This window comes from Columba livia, chromosome 2 (assembly GCF_036013475.1).
Source record: "Columba livia isolate bColLiv1 breed racing homer chromosome 2, bColLiv1.pat.W.v2, whole genome shotgun sequence".
Lineage (NCBI taxonomy): Eukaryota > Metazoa > Chordata > Aves > Columbiformes > Columbidae > Columba > Columba livia.
Window position 1 is genome coordinate 94,907,512 of NC_088603.1, and position 18,812 is coordinate 94,926,323.

The 18,812-nt window shown below is 43.3% G+C and overlaps 1 protein-coding gene across 47 annotated transcripts in view; it reads left to right on the forward strand.

Moving 5' to 3' along the window:
- LOC102098626 (poly(rC)-binding protein 3) overlaps positions 1–18,812 on the forward strand; it is a 524,682-nt gene that overhangs the window by 499,260 nt on the left and 6,610 nt on the right. For 20 of the 47 annotated variants that reach the window (XM_065052857.1, XM_065052853.1, XM_065052855.1 and 17 more), the window contains 2 exons: positions 4,875–5,044; positions 10,835–13,761. The exons of 4 other annotated variants lie outside the window; for them this stretch is intronic. In XM_065052857.1, coding sequence (XP_064908929.1) covers positions 4,875–5,044; positions 10,835–11,180 — 516 coding nt within the window. In that variant the 3' untranslated portion in view covers positions 11,181–13,761. Of the gene's footprint in view, positions 1–4,874; positions 5,045–6,307; positions 6,893–7,791; positions 10,120–10,834; positions 13,762–18,812 lie in introns of those variants that run through there. 23 more of the 47 variants (XM_065052871.1, XM_065052876.1, XM_065052878.1 and 20 more) reach the window with 5 other exon arrangements.

An 18,812-nucleotide genomic window follows, 5' to 3' on the forward strand; every position in this document is an offset into this window, starting at 1 on the left:
CAACCCCAGGTTCCAGTATAGGTTGGGAAATTACATATTAGAGAGCAGTGTAGGGGAAAGGGACCTGGGGGTCCTGGTGGACAACAGGACGACCATGAGCCAGCACTGTGCCCTTGTGGCCAGGAAGGCCAATGGCATCCTGGGGTGTATTACAAGGGGAGTGGTTAGTAGATCGAGAGAGGTTCTCCTTCCCCTCTACTCTGCCCTGGTGAGACCACATCTGGAATATTGTGTCCAGTTCTGGGCCCCTCAGTTCAAGAAGGACAGGGAACTGCTGGAGAGGGTCCAGCGTAGGGCAATGAAGATGATTAAGGGAGTGGAGCACCTCCCTTATGAAGAAAGGCTGAGGGAGCTGGGTCTCTTTAGTTTGGAGAAGAGGAGACTAAGGGGGGACCTTATTAATGTTTATAAATATATAAAGGGTGAGTGCCATGAGGATGGAGCCAGGCTCTTCTCGGTGGCAAACAATGATAGGACAAGGGGTAATGGGATCAATCTGGAACACAAGAGGTTCCATTTAAATTTGAGAAAAAACAACTTCTCAGTGAGGGTGCCAGAGCACTGGAACAGGCTGCCCAGGGAGGTTGTGGAGTCTCCTTCTCTGGAGACATTCAAAACCCTCCTGGACATGTTCCTGTGCGACCTCACTTAGGCGTTCCTGCTCCAGCAGGGGGATTGGACTAGATGATCTTTTGAGGTCCCTTCCAATCCCAAACATACTGTGATACTGTGTGATACTGTGAATGTTGTTTACCTAGACTGCAATAAAGCCTTTGACGCTGTTTCCTACCACATTCTCCTGAAGAAACTGGCTGCTTATGGCTTGGATGGGCATACTCCTCACTGAGTTGGATGGACAGGCTCAAAGAGTTGTGGTGAATGGAGTTAAATCCAGTTGGCAGCCAGTCATGAGCGGTGTTCCCCAGAGTTCAGTATTTGGGCCAGTTCTCTTTAATATATTTATCAACGATCTGGACGAGGGGGTCAAGTGCACCTTTAGTGTGCCCAGGTGGCCGAGAACACCAACACCATCGTGACTTGTATCAGAAATAGTGTGACCAGCAGGACCAGGGAAGTGATCGTCCCCCTGTACTCAGCAGTTTTGGGCCCATCACTACAAGACAGACATTGAGGTGCTGTAGAGAGAAGGTTGTAGCATGGAGGGTGTTGGTCTCTTCTCCCAAGTGACAAGTGATAGGACAAGAGGAAATTGCCCCAAGTTGCACCAGAGAAAGTTAAGACTGGATATTAGGAAAAATTTCTCCACCAAAACAGTTGTCAGGCATTGAAACGGGATGCCCAGGGAAGCGGTGGAGTCACCATCCCTGGAGATATTTTAAAAGCCTGTAGAGATGGTGCTTAGGGACATGGTTTAGTGGTGAACTTGGCAGTGCTAGATTAACAGTTGAACTCATACAAGTCAGGTTGCCACTGGCTTTCCTCGGTTAACTGAAATGATTCTATGATTCTGTCATTCCATGATTCATGTTTTAGTGTTGGTTTGTTTGGGCTTTTTTGGGCATGAGGAGAAATGAGGTACACTGAGGTAGGGAAAAAAAGATCAGACCCAGTGTAGAGAAAGGAGAACAGTTTTTCCCTGGTGCTCACAGTCCAAGAAGGTCAGGCCATCAGCTGAAATTCTGAGGTGTACAGGCAAATAGTAATATACACAAAAAACAAGCAAGCTCTGGAGGTCACTGCTATGGCCCTTCTTGGGTGGCAGAGGGAGAAATGGGTTCAAAAAGAAATTGTCAGACACACAGACTATTGAGCATAAAGGCAGAGGTACCGGCTGCTGCTCAGGTAGCCTGTAAGCCATAGCTGGGAATTTGGAATACCAGAGAAAACTTTGGTTTTTACCTCACATTGTTTTTAATACTTTTTCTCTAAGCATGTGCTGCTGCCACAGTCAGCGACAGGCTGTTGAGCAAGGGCCACCTCTGATCTGAGCTGTTCCGCTCAGGTCTTGAGAGAGTTAAAATAGAAACACATATGTATACATGCATTAGTTTGTATGTATATATGTGCGTATTTTATATATATATATATATGTTATAGATATATATGTATATTTATAGTATATGTCTTATACAATAGTCTGGTGCCTAGTAGGCTTGGTATAGTCTATAGTAAGTTAGGCTCCTCTCTCACATGCACCAGCTTTAACATTTGTTTTCTGGAAAATTTCCTCTTGATTTATTCATCTGTAAGTGAGAGTAAGGCTCGCTGTATGTTGAACAAGGAGGTGAGCATCAAAAATAATGAAGCACCTAAAGTCCTTGAAAACAGCTACATGTTTACTGTCCTTCACATTCCCTAACTCTGTCTACTGGTGTGGAAAAGCAGTGACCCCATGTCTGTGAAACAGGCAACATTGCATGCAAAGGAGCAACTTCAAAGTCCGGGGAAGTTTGCTTTTGTGGTGAGGGACTTCTGTGGGACTGAATTACATATGGCCTGCCAAATCATCTGAAATGGCCAACTGCAGAATGACGGGGGGCAGCTGATAGCATAAAGAGTCAGTCTTGAAAAGAGATACGTGTTTGGATGCAAAGTTGTCATGGACTCATCCCAAAGCAAGCCAGGGCAAGTGTTTTTATGTAAACCAAATGTCTGTGGCCTGATTGATCAAAGCTCTGTAGGTGAAAATCAGTCCCTTGAACCTCTTCCATCAGCTCTTGAATATTCAGATACTGCTTAATTATTATATAATAGGAAAGACACTCCAGAAAGAGCACAAATACCTCTGCACTACTGTCCTCCCTGCATGGCAAATGGGACACATGATGGGTACCATAACAACTGCTTCACAGAGCCTGAATCCTGGTGACTGCTTCCTAAGATCATCAGTAGCAACAGACAAGACTCTTGACCCATCACTTCAAGACTGTCATCTCAAAAACTAGTAGATGTTGGTTGTGGCAGAAGGAAATACTGATGGCCTCCACTCCTGGTGGCTAACCCCAAGCCATTGCTGTATCTCAGTGAACAACTCTGGCTACCAGTCAAGTGAGGACGACTCAAGGCTTTCCTCCCACCCTGTGCTCCATTCTACTTCTGCAGCAGTGAACACTTCTGACCAGAAGTAAATTACAGCTATGGTATGGCATGCAAATGATTAACAAGAACAAAATTATGGAAGTCCACCACCAGATTTTAACAGATAAGAGTGGATCTAGTGCAACTGGCTTTGCTGTATGATGATACTTTGGTAGGACTGCCTTTGCTTTCCTCACACTGACAGCATACCCTGACAAATGCCAAACCCCACCAGTCGCTGGCACTGGCGCTACCACCTGTGCTCTGGGTGCTCATCTCTCCTGCTTCCCTTTCACTACCTGCAGACCGTGGAGCACGATGAGACTGAGGCGTAGGACGCGGACACTTAGGGACCCCTGTGCTGCTCACAGCCAGCATATGCAGGTGTGTTGGTACGCACAAGAGGCAGGATAGAGGCCTCCCGGTGAAGCTCACATAGGTTCTCTGCAGCCACACACTGTGACAGGCCCTTGGGATAAAGACAGGGAGCTCAGAGAAGCCCTCCTGTTTGAACAGGATGGGAAATTCTCTGCGTGTTCCCTGAAGCCTTGTTTTTCACCCTCTTGGGGGCTTCGCTTGTGCTCAGTCTCTCTTTCTGCTGCCTGGGTACCCGCTCTGGCTTTTTGCTTGTCCCTGAGCATGAAGCAAGGATTACACTGCAGATGGTTCTTCTTTTGATAACTCTCTAGGCCATATGAATCTGTTTCTGGCAAGATACTCCATGTACTACAGTAACAGAGATGGTAACATGTCAGGGCTCAAAGCAGCAGAAATGGTGGGAGGGGAAGGCAACCTCTCCACCTTGGTGCATCCTTCTGCCAAACTGGCAACATCATCCCTGTCTTAACAGTAATGGTAGAGTGAAGTTTCCATTTTTTACCCATTCTGGCCATTGCTGAACTTCTCAGCACCCATCGTTCCTTAACACAAAACAGAAGTCTCCCTCTTCAGCCTTACAGAAGCCAAAATACCACAGCCTCAGCTGCCTTCTTGGTGCCCACTTGCTTTTGGGGGGGCTCCTTGTGCCAGAGGAGCAACACCCTGGCACAGCTATTGCGCTCCCTTACCCCAGCTGCAGCAGTTACGTGTGCTGCTGAACGCTTTCTCCGGGTCTTGCACACAGCTTCCAAAGCTTGGGACTCCACCAAGAGCACTTAAGCAACCTTGAAAACACTGTTAATTGAAGATAACACCAATGCAATTTTAATAAAAAACTTGAGGGCATCACACATACACAACTCAGGCTCGGTTTTATTCAGGAAATATAAGTTTTATTAAGTTTCTTTCAAGGAACATAGTTACACAGTGACAAAATTTCAGCCTCTTCCCATGCCTGCTTCTGCCTGAAGTAACAGAGCTGTAAATCCCACTGACTTCAATAGGGCCAGTCTCTGGCCAAGCGAGGACCACGTGTCCCCAGGGAGGTCCAGGACAAGCAGCACCCTGGGCCGGCACAAAGCCGGATGGCAGCAGCTGTGGGTGCTCAGCCTGACCCCCAGCTGCTGCTTGTGGCTTGCTGCCGCCGCTGGTGAGAGTCAGGTTGGGCTGTGGTTCATGTTTGTCAGCACCACGGCACACGGTCGCTTTCTGCCACAAAAGACAGCTAAATAATCTGATATTGAGTTGATGACCACCTAGCAGCAAAACTTGATCTAGAGATGTATGACCATAGAGCCAATAGACCACACTAGTTATTCCTTCCAAACAGCACAGCAAAAATCTTTTCTTTTGCTACTGAGTCTTTCATAAACATGTTTTTATCAATACTACAAATTGCAGTGAAGTAGTTTTTCCTTGTGTCTGTGGCACTAATCTCAGTCTTTGTCCCGCTCCAGTTAATAGGCTGCATTATTGGCAGACAAGGCAGTAAGATAAATGAAATCAGGCAGATGTCAGGAGCGCAGATCAAGATTGCTAATGCCACAGAAGGCTCCGCAGAACGACAAGTTACAATCACAGGATCCCCTGCAAACATCAGCTTAGCACAGTACCTCATAAATGCAAGGTAAGTTTGCTTTGTAAGTGATAACGCTTCTGCGAGATTGCTCTGCCTGCTCTCCAGCAATGTCTGTCCTGGATACATCCAGAAAGTTGCTTTGCAGTGTCCATTTTGCATAGTATTATTCAACTCCTAATGCTTAGTAAAGCTTGTATCGTTAGAACCTGTGTTTGCTGTTGATTTATACAGAAAGCAGCTTAATCTGGTGTGATTCCAGGTACCTGTTGAATGACAAAAGCTGAAAAATCTGAATACTCACATTGGCATCCATCTAAAATATAGGCAGATAAATTGACAGTCATAAATTCTTTAGAAGAAAATACGTTCCACAGACACACTTTACTACCCTAAATGGCAAATGTAGTGAAACAGATTGCAAAACAGATTTAATTTACTAACTGGAAATTGCCACTCAAAGTTGATATTAAACTGACATTTGGTTGCTAAAGAGGCATGGGATTTATTTTTTCAGAGATAGATAGCAACACAAATTTGTAAAAAGCATTCCCTAATGAGATGGGCTGAGAGACTATCTGCTTCTCCACTTCTCGGTGCCAGAACTAATGAAAACACTGGCTGCTTAGCTAAGCCATTGCGATGGCTTAAGTCTCCATCAGTTTTTAGATGATTATTTAGAAAAATATTAAAATTGATGCCACCTTTATTTGCAATAATCCTGAGAAAAATAGCGCAATGGATATAGTGCTACTTGTAAATGGTGGACCAAGGCAATATATTGTGGGGAGGGGGAGTAGCTACATATTTTATTTCTTTTTTCTTTTTGCCTTTCCCCCCCCAAAAAAAAAAACCAACAACAAAAAAAACACTGTGATATGAATTAAACTTTGTGTTTAATTATGTTTGCTGTTAAGGCAGTAGAAACTATGTGATTTATATGGGGGGGTGGGAGCGGGGGGCGTGTAGGGATAGCAGGTCTACAGTCTCCCATGGTCTCACCTCCTCTTTAGCTCGGTTCTGTAGCGCACCACTGCAAAGCCACTGTAAATGTCTTAATGGAGGAAAAGGATGTTTGTCCGGCTCTGTGTTACAGCAAACAAAAATATTACTTTTTATAATTAATTCACCTTGAAAGTAGTTTCCTAGGGAAAGATACATTGAGGGGTGGTATTGTGAAGCCTAAGATAAGCCGTTTCCAGAATCCTAAAACAGTATACAAATCTTTTGATTGATAATATTTGTAGCAAATATAAGTCACTTCCATAAGCCCTGTAATCAAATAAAAATGTGTTCCCTCCTTTAACCCTTAAGGATATGTTCTTCTCTTGGTGTTCAGGGATTCCCCACACATCGAGACGAGAATAGACCCCTTCATTTTTAGTTGCACAAACATCATATGGCATGCATCTGGATCTCAGAAGATAACAATTTAAGATCTTCAAGACAGCTAAAGCATGCAAATAAAATAATGCACTTATTAATGGAGTTGCGGTGAGTTGCTCACCAGAGACAGAAACTCTAGTGAACAAACCTCTGTTTGATTCACTTTAGAAAAGCCTGGGAACTCTCACACTTCTGTTTACTCCTGTTTAATGATTCTTTTGACGGAATGGGATATATATATATATAAAAGGTCTTTTACCATACTTTTGCAAAGAAGAAAACTTCTCAGCAGTCATATACTACGGATACTCTATCTATATACCCTGTGAAACAAACTATTTTCTTCTTGTCGAATTTCTAGATAGAAGTCATTTGTTACCATCATCTACAATAAACCATCATATATTATTATGTACCATGTGTTGAAACTGTATTTAGATGAAGTGACTTCATTTGTAAATGAAGACTTTTAATGTATAATAAATTAAGCTCTAAGGTAACCTAGGACATTAAGGCGGCTTTTTCATTTTAAAAAGTGACACTGTTCTTTTCCCAAGAGAAAGCCCTGTTCAGTTTAGGTGCCACCACAGCAGCGCTGCGAGTTCGCAGTTACACTGGAGGAAGATCTGAGACGCTTTGAGGCAAGAGGGAGATCTGCTCCAGCTGGGGTTTAGGTGCTCAGGCAGGTTTGGGAGAGGCAGATCGAGGCTGCTGCTGCTGCCTGTGCGTGCTGGGAGCCAATTCCAGTTCATCAGTTCTAACCCTGTCACAAGTACTGCTGCCTCTTTTAAAGACGTCATTGGCATGAAATAAATAGTGTTGGGGAAGAGCTGAGTACAGTACCTAGACTGCCCGAGGTATAGTCTGATGTATCAAAATAAGAATTATAATAAGTAAAAGCCATATGAGCATTCAGGGTAAGGTGGATTTTTTTCTCTCCCCAGCAAGATCTGTCATTCTCATGGATTTGGTTTCCAGGGACAGTATTTCTGCATGAATAAGTGTCTCACAGCAGTATAGGATGTAAGCAAAAAACAAAAAAACCCACTATCCATGTATTCCCGAAACAATCTATGTGTATCTTTGAACTATCCTACAACCAAAGTTGCCATCTATAGAATAATTTATTAAGTTGTTTTAAGACTTCTATTGCACTCTGCTGTCGAATATGTACATATACTCTAAATTATAGCTGTGTAAATACATTGATACAATGTCAAGACAGAGATTTCAGTCTTTCTAAAGTATCATCTTGATTCTGTATTGAACACCCGAGTGCTGACCTCTGTATGAGTAGAACATGTCCCAGGTTGTTTGCAGTAGAAGTGTCTTCTTTTCCTGTAAAATCTTCTGTCTCTTAACTGATCTCCAATGTAGTAACTGTATTTTCATTATTCAATTCCATCTTCCAGCTTTTATTAAGAATGGACCATAGTTCAGATTTCCTGTGTAATAATGTGACTTTGGATTCTAAACGACTTGTAGCCAGCAGCACTTTCTCCTTGTTGAAGAGCAGTTTCCTGAAGATATTTTTTTACTGCCATTTTGCTGAGAGGTTCATTCACAGAGCTGACAGGACCGCCAAAGCCCCACTTGAGTTTTATTCCTTTCACCAGTTTTGGGTAATGCAGGATGTGGCCTTCGGTGTATATATTCATAAAGTCCAGTTCTTCAAAGAGACAGTGTAAAATTGGCACCATGGAATTCTGTATGAAGTCCGCCTCATCCGCTTTCATGTTCAATTTTCTTGCATCTACAATTGGTTTGGGAAACGGGTGCTGTCACAAGACAGCTGTTAGATAACCCGACAGACTTTCACCTTATGTGTTACCACTGGTAATAAATGTGAAGCAGGGCAGATTAGAGCTTTAATTGTACCTGTGTGAGTACACCAGAGACAGGGAGTCTGAGTAGCTGCTCCCGACACTAGCATTTATCCTGTGGGATCTGATCTCCGTGCTGGAGCAGGAAAAAGCTCAGGCTCAAATACCCCCATATCAGTAAGGATTTTTTGGGGTTTGTTAAATGCAAGGTAGGCAAATTTGGAGTCACTGGAACACCGGGTCCTGCATTATCTTTCTATATGCCTCCCTCCCAGAACAATGCTGAGTTAGACGTAAAAAGCCAACTGTATAAACTGAGTTTTTCAAAGCCTGCCATGTTATCACCATGTAACTCCTACATCCTAAGCTGAGGATGTACACTGGAGCTGGATTCACTGATTGAGTATTCTTGATGTAAATCCTGCTGTGTGAGTAGGTTGCAAGTAGCACAGCTAACAGCACAAGGATGCTCTTCTCTCTGCAAAGAACAACTCTGCTGCAGATGTTAGGAAAATTCTGAGATTCTCACCCATGTGGACAGCTAAACACACAGAGCAGGAAAACCAAAGCTTTGCCTCCCACAAATGGGTCTGCATTTCATGCGCTCATTCTGCTTCCCTCTCAGCCCATCAGAGAAGCCATGCGCCTTCCAGCTTCCCAAGGAAAGCTACCAAGGAGTTAATACTCCAAGAGCCCTCTTCCTTTTTCAGGGAAGAGAGAAGCTGGTGCTCAGGTGTTTCCCTCCCTCCTCCATGCTCCCTTCCCCAGCCCAGACCTGCTTCAGGTGTCCTTCAGACTCCCCTTCAGCAGCAGAGCTTTGGGAAGCTTCAGTCCAACATCCCCATCCCATATATAGTGCTGGTGCGTGGCTTGCATCCTTGCCCTTGTGCAGAGCGGGCAGGTCTTCTGCTCGTTGCCTTTCTCCATCCGGGGCTGTCATTCTCAAAACTGCACGTCAGCCTCAGAGGAGGAAAAGGGAGGCTCTCCCAAGCCCGGAGTAGGACAACCATGCCCCCTTCCCAATCTGTAGCCTGGCTGCAGCTGCTCTCTAAGCCTGCACACCCAGCCCCTGCTGCCAACAGGGACCGGCACCAATCCTGTGCGGGGAAGCTTCCCCAGGCCTGATGGGATGTGATAAGCAGGTGGCAGGTCCTCTGCAAGGAGGCTGCACTCTGGGAGGGAGAAGCTGCTGCAGCTGCTCAGCTCACCTCAGGTGAAAACTCACGAACCTGACAAGTTAGTAATTACTCAAAAAAACCCAAACAAACAAACAAACAAAAACTTGGAATTAATACATGCATAATTGTAGCTAGCAAAGATTATCTAGTCCATAGTCCTATTTATATGCTGGGCTGCGATACCTCCCAGCTGGTCACACACAAAATGCAGCTTGAAATTAGTAGTTAGGTTGTTTGCTGACCCAAAACGAATGCATGGCAAAGAGAAGATCTATCTAGGCAAACATTCTGTCATCTGCAAAAAAAAAAAACAATGCGTCCTTGGAATTACTGTATTTTTATGTCTAAAAATGTGCAGAAAAACCTAAGTACATGGGCAAAACTCACCTTGCTTGCTGATGGGTGGCATTAGACTAAAGTGAAGGTGGTTTGATACTTACATCCTCCAAGGAGCCCATCACCACCTTAGGCTCGGAGGTCGGGTCAATCTGAACTTCCATCTGATGATGTGTATGTTGTATCTGTGTAGTACCTTGTCTGTCAGCTGGTAAACTCTTTTATGTTCACTGTAACCGCTGCCACAAGCTCAGAAAGGACACCTCTGCTGCGGGAGCTGGTGTGGTTTTCAGTCTTCCTCTTTACTAATTTCATTATAATTAGATTGCATAATTATTTTGTTGTGGTTTTAAGAAAAAAAAAAAAAGGTCTGGGGAAAGTACAAACCGAAGTGAACACACTACTGGCTAATCAGGTTTGTTTTATATGAAAAATGCACAATGACCTCACAGTTGACGAAATGAAAAACGAACTTTCTAAAAAGAAAACCAAACCAAAAATTGATGCCTTAGATGGAAGCAGCAAATCATTGCTCATTCTCCTCTCAACCTAGCAAAATGACAAAGTGTACTATTGACCAATTGAAAAAATGACCAAAACCCCCCGCGTCCCCCTTTCAAAAATACCGTAATTTTGAAAAGCAAAATTCACCATATCAGTGCTGGGGAGTAAACTTCATAGTTATTTTAAGTTTTCTTTTAAGTTTCGTTTTGTCCATCTTTTTGCCATTACCTGCATTCCTTAGATTTCTTTTCTCATGTGTAAAATGAACTAGCAAACCCACCCCAACCTCTTCTTTTTTTGTTTTGTTTGTTTTCTTTTGGAAAGAACTTTAGACTCTCAGTAATGTTTTCACCATCGAATCATGACAAACCCTTTTGTTATTTCTCTTCTTTAACACATAACATGTTCCTCCTTTGACCCTCATTTTCCCTTTTTTTCTCTCTCTCCCCCCTCCTCCCTCCCTCTCGTCTGTCCCCCTCACCCACCGATCTAATCCTGCCCTTTCGTGGTCGCTGTTCCCTCCCCCCGTCCCTTCATCCCTCCCTCCTCCTGGCCCCACCGCCCTGGCTGGACCCTCCCAACCTGTTTGTTCCTCTTCCTCTCTTCGTTTGCAGCTTAGAGATGGCTAAAGTCAGCACCCAGACCGCTTCCGTCACGACCCCTGTTGACCTCAACATGAACCTCTCTCAGTCTGCCACCCCTACCTCCACCCCCACCTCCATGGCCGTGCTGGCGGCCACCTCCGCCGGTACCAGTACCCCCCCTCCCCTACCAACTCTGCCAACCACCCACTATGCCGTTCCTGTCTCCAGTCTGCTTGGCATGAAAACTGTCCCACTCCTGGCACTAAATGCCGCGGCCGCCGCGGGGGCCACGGGGAGTTTGTCCGCTTACACTGCCAAAATTCCTTCGACGAGCGGGGTTAAGAAATCTGACCGCCAGAAGTTTGCTCCATATTGATGGGAGGAGACACAATGCAAGCTTTGCCAGCTCTGCCAAGAGTCTGTGGTAGATCCTAGTTATCAAGGAAACAATACGGCATCTTTAATTTTCTGTTAAATTGCTAGTGTTAACTGTTGCCGACTCACGTCGTCTTCCGCTCTCCATAACCACTAACACCCGGGCACCACCTACCAACCAGTTCCAACAGCGGGCAGGTGCCAGCACAGGGGCTTTCCCGCCGTCCCTTGGGCAGGGCTGGCCCTGCAGCACCCCCCAGCACGGCAGAGTCACCCCCATCCCTGCAAGGAGACACCTGGCGAGAAAGAAAAACCATAAATGAGGGAAAATTTTGACAGCTGGGTCCTGCTCCAGCTGTACTGCCGGGTATATAAACACACTTACATCCCTTTGAAGGGATCCCTTCAACTGCAGAACAATTTTCTGTGGCAATTTGGCACCTCTGGTGAATTTTTCTATTATCAGAGCCTGCAAATCTGGCACTTCTGATGACTGGTAGCACCCCTGAAATCCCATACATGCAGTGCTGGTCCCCTTGGCCATTCTGCTGCTCTCAACCGGCCAGAAGGGCCCCATCCCCTGCCCTGACGCCTTCCTGTCAACGGGATGGGGGCTGCAACGCAGACCACAGGTACTTCTACATACAACAAACAAAGCTTTCTGGCCCCAGAATAAATCCTACACTAGAAAGATTAAAAGACACCAAGATAAAAAAAACATAAGGCACCTGTGGCTTTCCACTCAGTTCTTTTAAAGGGTGCAACGATTTTTCTCTGGTTTGGAAAAAAGTAATTTTGTAATCTTAAGAACCCTGCATTTAGGGAGGGAGTGCAGGCTCCTCCTCTTGCACTCAGATGTTTTACTCTCATATGTACCCACAAAGTACCTATTAGGTGCAAATCAGACACACACAGTCACTGCTCTGTTACCCCCTCCCAAGGATATTTCATTAGTTAAAATGAACTGACCATTTTTAATTAGGTTTCTGTAGAAAATACATTCCCATATAACTCAACACTAATCAGGCACTCAGATTGTATTGTAATCACAGATAAAATCTAGTGCATATCAAAGGCTGCTGCCTGGACAGACAACATCCCTTTAACAAGAGCTTAACGATGTCCAGATTAACTAAAATGAGGCAGCTAATTAATTGCAGCTAAACTGAGGAGAGCTGGGTGATGTAACGGCTGGTTGCCAGCTGTTGGAACTAGTTTTCAACTGCATTTTCTGTTTGTCCATCCGCCGCCTTTTTAATTTCCGTTGCATAACTCAGTAATGCAATATTGTTTTCCTCACCACTTCCGAATCCAGAATCCCATCAGCCCGCCATGTTCATCCACTTTGCACTCCTTGGACACAAAGCTTTAACAATTAAACTGTATTCAGTGCATTTTAATATAAACTAAAAACACAATGCAAATGCAATACTTTTTAAAACATGGTATTTCAAAGTGTGTTATTATTGTATAGGGCTAAGTACTATCTCAGTATTTTGTGTCATTTCTGTATTCTGTGGGCTTTTCCTCACCTTAGTACCTTTGCACTAAGTTTTGTCACTGTAACCATTTGTAGAACTGCCATTGTTACAGTTTGCACTTATCCAAATGGGGGGGGTTGGTTGGTTTTGTTGTTTGGGGTCTTTTTGTTTATTTGGGGCTTTTTTTTTCTTTTTTCGGTATATACTGAAGGAAAAAAAAACTGGAAATAATGTCAAGGTACCTCAGCTATTTAACAGCTCTAGAAAACTGCTGTAAAATTGTTCTGGACTATTGTAATTGTTTCAATACCTGACATTTAACCAAAACCACCAACCTCTGTGTGAGAAAACTTGCCTGCATTGAAATGCTGTTCTATGCTGGTTGTACCCAAGTGTTATTTTTTTAATAGTGAGAAGATTTTTTTCTTTTTTTTTTTCTGCCTTTTTTTTTTTTCCTTTTCTTTTCCTCATTTTTGTTCCTACATTTTAGGCTGTCTTCAGAAGTTACTGGCCTGGGGGCTCTGTAATGTATGTCATCATGCCCTAGTGCATTAGCCACCAGACAGGACTTTTCCAAAGCCCCATGAGACAATGCTTTCTATGGACTAATCTACAGAGGAGTTTCTGCCATTTCTAACTTTCTTATTATTCTGAGACATCAAAAGAAAATACTTCCTTTACTCTTTAAGCAACTGTGCTTCCTAACTCTTGTGTTGCTTTCATTACTGTTCCAGTTTTAACACTGTTGTGGCTCATAACATAAAGCAAAGAAAGTTATTTCCGGGGGTTAATTTTCATTGATGTTCATGCTTTGGCTAATCTGTATAAAAGCATGGGCCGTTAGTGTTCTAAACCACTGTATTCAGCTAGAGACTCAACAGTCAATTAAATGAGATGTTTTTATAAATAAATTTTTTTCCTGATTAAAAAAAAAAAGAAGACATGGTAGCTTTGTGCATACAACGGTTGTGTTGTTTAAACTTTGTTCTTTGTAACCGAGTTGCTAATTTGTCATTTGAGAAACACTATTTTATGGATTGTCAAACTAAGATCTAGACAAACTGCTTGTTTTCATTAATGATTAAAGGTTTCATATCATCACGCTTAAGGTCCCAGTGCTCATTGGGAACGAGTGTAACAACCGTGCAATAGTGGCAACGTTAGAAAGTACATTAGCCCATTGTCAGGGACGATGAGTTTTCATGATGAGATGGAGCCACATTGCCTAATTAGTAGAGTAAGCACTATTTCTGCAAAACCCTATTTGGTTTTTAACAAAGCTGCTCTTGGAGAACTTCTCATGCTGCATAGAAAAGACAGAATTTGGCTCCTTGCTACAAGAAGCCACTGGTTTGTCTCATGTTTTCCCATACTGATTTTAAGATCAGATACTGACAAAAAGAAACAAGAACAAAAGAATGAACTTGGGTACCGAGTACCTTATTGACAAAACCCTCCGTATTTTCCCATTCCCAGCAGCACTGTTCAGTGCCAAGGCTTCTAGACAGCACCTTCCACCCCACCAGGAAACCAGCCCAGCAGCTGGGAGGAGCAAGAGAACGTGCATTAAAAAGGGAGGATGGAGAGCTGGCCCAGGGAAGTGCCTGGTCCTGCCCTGTCGCTCTGCTTGAGCCATTCAGCTCCTCCTTTGGACCAGCTGAAGCGCTTGCAGTGCAGCCTCGAGTTCTCTTTCACACAGAAGGGGAAGGAAGGGGCTGGCTCCAAGCTGTGGCTGCATCCAGCACTTCTGGCCACCTCTCAGCTTAGGGCATTGGCACTACTTTCACATTTACTTTCACATTTACCACTTCATCCTCATGAGAAAGCAGAGGTTTTTGGCAGTGCCATCGAGTAGCATCCTTAACGATGTGAGACTAATTCTACAACCTCCACCCCTCCTCTACTAAGGTCTACAGTTGTCTCCAGGCATTTAGCTTGGGGTCTTGGTTCCCCTCACTGCCCTCGCTGATTACTTGTGGGGCACATCACTCCTGTTTCCCATGGACTCCAGGATACAGAGAGCTCCCACGTGTCTGGGTCTCAAGTCTGAGCCTGCCACCATGATATGACCATGAGGAGCTCACAGACTTGGAAACCTGTAGAAGTCAACAACTTTTTCAATACAGATGCAGCCACAGAGCAACTCTTTAACAGCAAAGGCTGCCGTGGAAGATCACAGAATGCCTCATTCATTACATTTCAGCTCCGAGGAAGCCTTACCAGATGTTGGATTGGCTATTCCAACCCTTACGTTGGAAAAACTCTAAGGCTGTAGTACTAACTTTGACAAAATTCTGTATTATTATTACTTAAGATATATTTATATTCCTTAAAATGTACTTCTTACTGGTGAAAGGTGAGCTGAAGCCGCTTTCACACATGACACCTCCATACTCTTCATTTCCTCAAGAGCCAAAGCTATTTCTCTGGCTAGCCTGGCTGGTGTTAAAAAATATATGTGTGTGTATATATATATATATATATATATATATAATTGCAGTTCAACACTAAGTAGGTAAAGTCTTTGCTCTCCCAGTAAAGCTGCAAGGCAAACGACAGCAGCAGCTCTGCTGTGTACAGCATCTTTCACATAAATAATTTCCCATGTGCCTGGCAGGATTGGTTAGAAAAGACTGAGATTTAAACAAACTAGTGCAGGGGCATATTTGTCTGTGGAACAAGGAGAGGTAAAATAAAGACACATGAAAAAAGTGAGGAAAAAAACAACAACTCTCTGAGAGGGCTTCTGCAAAAACATACAGGCAGGAATGTGATAAAATCTAGGCTGAGGACTCATTTTAATTATTTTTGGTTGGAAAAGATTTCTGAATGGCAAGAAAAAGTTCCTGGATAGCTTTAATATATAAAACAGGCAATAAAGCACAAGTAGATGTATGTGGAATGGAGGGAAAAGTAAAAAATAATATTATCCAAGACAGAAAACTAAACCACTTATGATCAATGGTAGATAAGAGGAGCCAGGCATCCGGTATGAAAAGGTCACTGCCCGTACAACTACGAGTTTCCAAATGCAAGACAGCACAAGTTCTGCAGCTTTCACATCATCAAATCGGTGTCAGAGTTCTGGCAAATACCTCAAGCAAATTCAAGCACCTCTGTTGTGTTTCTTAAGTGTGAAGAAAAATAGAAAGTATGAATGCTGGCTGCAATAGTCAGCCAGAAGGAAAATAAAGTTAGAGGTATTCAGCCACATAACCTAGTCCATTGCTAATACGCAGAGTTCTTTCTGTTCTCAGATGTAGCCAGCAGCATAAATCTCACTGGTGCCATGAATGCAGGCGCCTGGGAAAGTGTCTCAGCATCACCAGCCTGCATGGCAAAGGTGTTTCAGTGAGGTTTCACAAACAGCCTGAAAGCACATGCTGAACCTTCCCCACCCAAACTAGGCAGAAATTGAAGGGTTTTTTTCATTTTTAAGTAGCCAGCAGCCTGGAAATGAGAGTGCTTGTCTGGGATGGGGGAGATCCAAATCCAGTTTCTTCCACAGCCTCAGTCTCAGCTGAAAGTATTTCAGCACTATTTATGTGCTTGGAACAGGATCTTCTTCTTGGGCGAGTGCCATGATTATCAAACCAGAAGTCACATATATTCACTAATTCAATCACTTTACAGCGGCACAGTTTCTACAGGAAAAACTGGAATTGTCAGCATGCTCAACTAGATCACAGGAACTGTATGTTCAAAGGACAGCACAGAGAAGAGGGATTTGAACAGAGATCTCCTACATCCTCTGTAGCTGCTGTAACTACCAATTACACAAGCTATTAGTCCCTCTGCTGCATTTTTGGAAGAAAGACCTGGTTTGGATGCCTACACAAGAGAACTGCTTGCAGTTCTTTTCCCAGCTAACAGGCCAGGATAGTTCTAAGTGAAGCAATGAACAGAAGATTAAAGGAAGTCAGACACTGAAAACCTGTTTCACACCAGAAAATTTCAATCTCTTGCCTGAGCGACACTTTGTAGGGATACAAGCACATCCTGGTGTTCTTGCCACAGAAATGTGCTTACTCCTTGGGCCCAGGAAGGAATGCAGTCACGTTGATTAAATCAGTGCCTGCATCAATGCATGTGTCCTGTCACTCTGCAGACTGGCATATGCCACAAGAAGTAACTGATATGAAGGAGAAGCGTCAAATTCAGTGGATGGCACCTAACAAAAGGGATTTTCTGGATAGTTATACTGGATTTACAGGATACTTATATTATGGTTTCTAATGACAGCTACAGCATGATTCCTGTTGGCTCCATGTCTGATTCCCTAGTGGTGCAAGCATTCTTGATTATAAGTAAAAAAAGGTACTTTCAAGTGCTGAAAATATTTGAGTAATGTGACATTCTCATGGAAGTATTCTTAGCTCAGTGTTTTTAAGATGATAAAATGCAGAGAATTTAATGATGGTGGCATGTAATAAGCTAAATTTGTCTCTCCTCGAATTTATTGGCATGGGGCCTGACCAAGGCTAATGTTCTTTTTAACCAGTATTTGTACTTCAGAAGCAAACTTTAAAATCATATCCTTTAGTGGAGGAATGACAAACAACCATGTTAGCAAATGAGAACACTGTTTTGTTTGTTGTTATTTTGGTTTAGCTGTTTATGCGCAATCACTGCTGGGCTCCTCTGTACCAAATAGAGCCCTTTTTCCAGATCTACTTCCAAGTCATGGCAGCAGCATCTTATTTTTTCCATGGCGGGAGAGAAGTCAGCACACAAATGAGCATTTGTGACTGACTGCACTTGCCAGACAGCAGCTGACCACCACCAGCTGGCACCCGCAGCTGTGCGTCCCCGCTCCCTGCAGAGCTGCCACTTGGAACTCCATTTCAAGTCTCCTGGAAGTCACTTACCAGGTTCAAAAGCACCGAGCTGGGAATCGTAACTATTTTTTGGTGGCATGAAAATCCACAGTTCTTGAATTTGGGCAACACTCTCCATTAGTATATCAACAAATAAAGGTTACAAACATTAAGTCTTCTCCCTTAATTCTGATTCTTCAGATTTCTGGAAGTCCTGGAGATCAGAGAATTAAAATATTCTTCTGAATTCCACTGCGCCAGAGGTTAAAACCTCATTTTTTAATAGTGGCTATGGACAGAGCTAGTTCTTAGGACTACTTTCATCTTTACTGTTTAAAAATAGAATTCAAGAAAGCTAGGGAGTTAGAAAGAAATTAAGGAAGTACATATTTTTTAAAATAATTCTTTGCTCCTGTTAATTATCTAGCTGAATAGCTCATCCTAAGTTCATAAAATTGTTTTTGAAAACTGAGGACTTAAAATTAATTTTGCCTATGTTTTTCTAAGAGACAGGAGATCATTTACCTTGATAAACTAGCTTGACTATCCAGTAAGGCTGGGCTAATTCCCTCTTTGCCCTTACAACCATGCTACTTGCATTGCTAAAAAGCAGGATAGTTTCTTGCCTTCTTGAACGGAACAGCACATGTACATCAATGGAAACATACGATACAGATAGCAAAGTCACTCCTGTCTTCTTCACAAAGCTCTCTAAAAGCTTTGTTTCAAATGCTGACGAAATGTAGAGTTGTACATGACAAGCTGTACACAACTGGTATACAACACTATTTGTGGATCTGTGAGACTCTTCCAATATAAAAAGCACCGACTCCTGAACTCGCAACAGCCAAGAGGGACCAGTGCTGCCAGTTACTCCTCAGCAACACACCCCACCCCACCGGCTTGTCCATCATCTCTGCTCTTTCAGCAGCAATTTACGCAGGAATAAAGAACAGAGTGATGACTGATCTGGTGTTTATTCCTGCCATTTACTCCTAATAATTAAAACAATGGGGAGCACTGGTCTGGATTTGAATGTGCAAGCTCCCTGGCACTGTAACTGAACTTGTTGCCTTTAGCTTCTTACCTCTAGGTATCTCTATAAAGAGGAGGGCAATAGAACTAAAACAGCTGACCTGTTCTAATGCTCAGTTTCTTTCCTATTTACCTGCAGTTGAAACCATGATTTGCAGATTGATGTACAAAATGAAAGTTACTGATATATGTACGAAATGGAAGCGTAAGCTATAAACTCACAGATTAACAATTTTATACTGTAAAACCATGTACGTCCACGATGCTCACTGTAACCTGACTTGAGTCACATCCATTTCT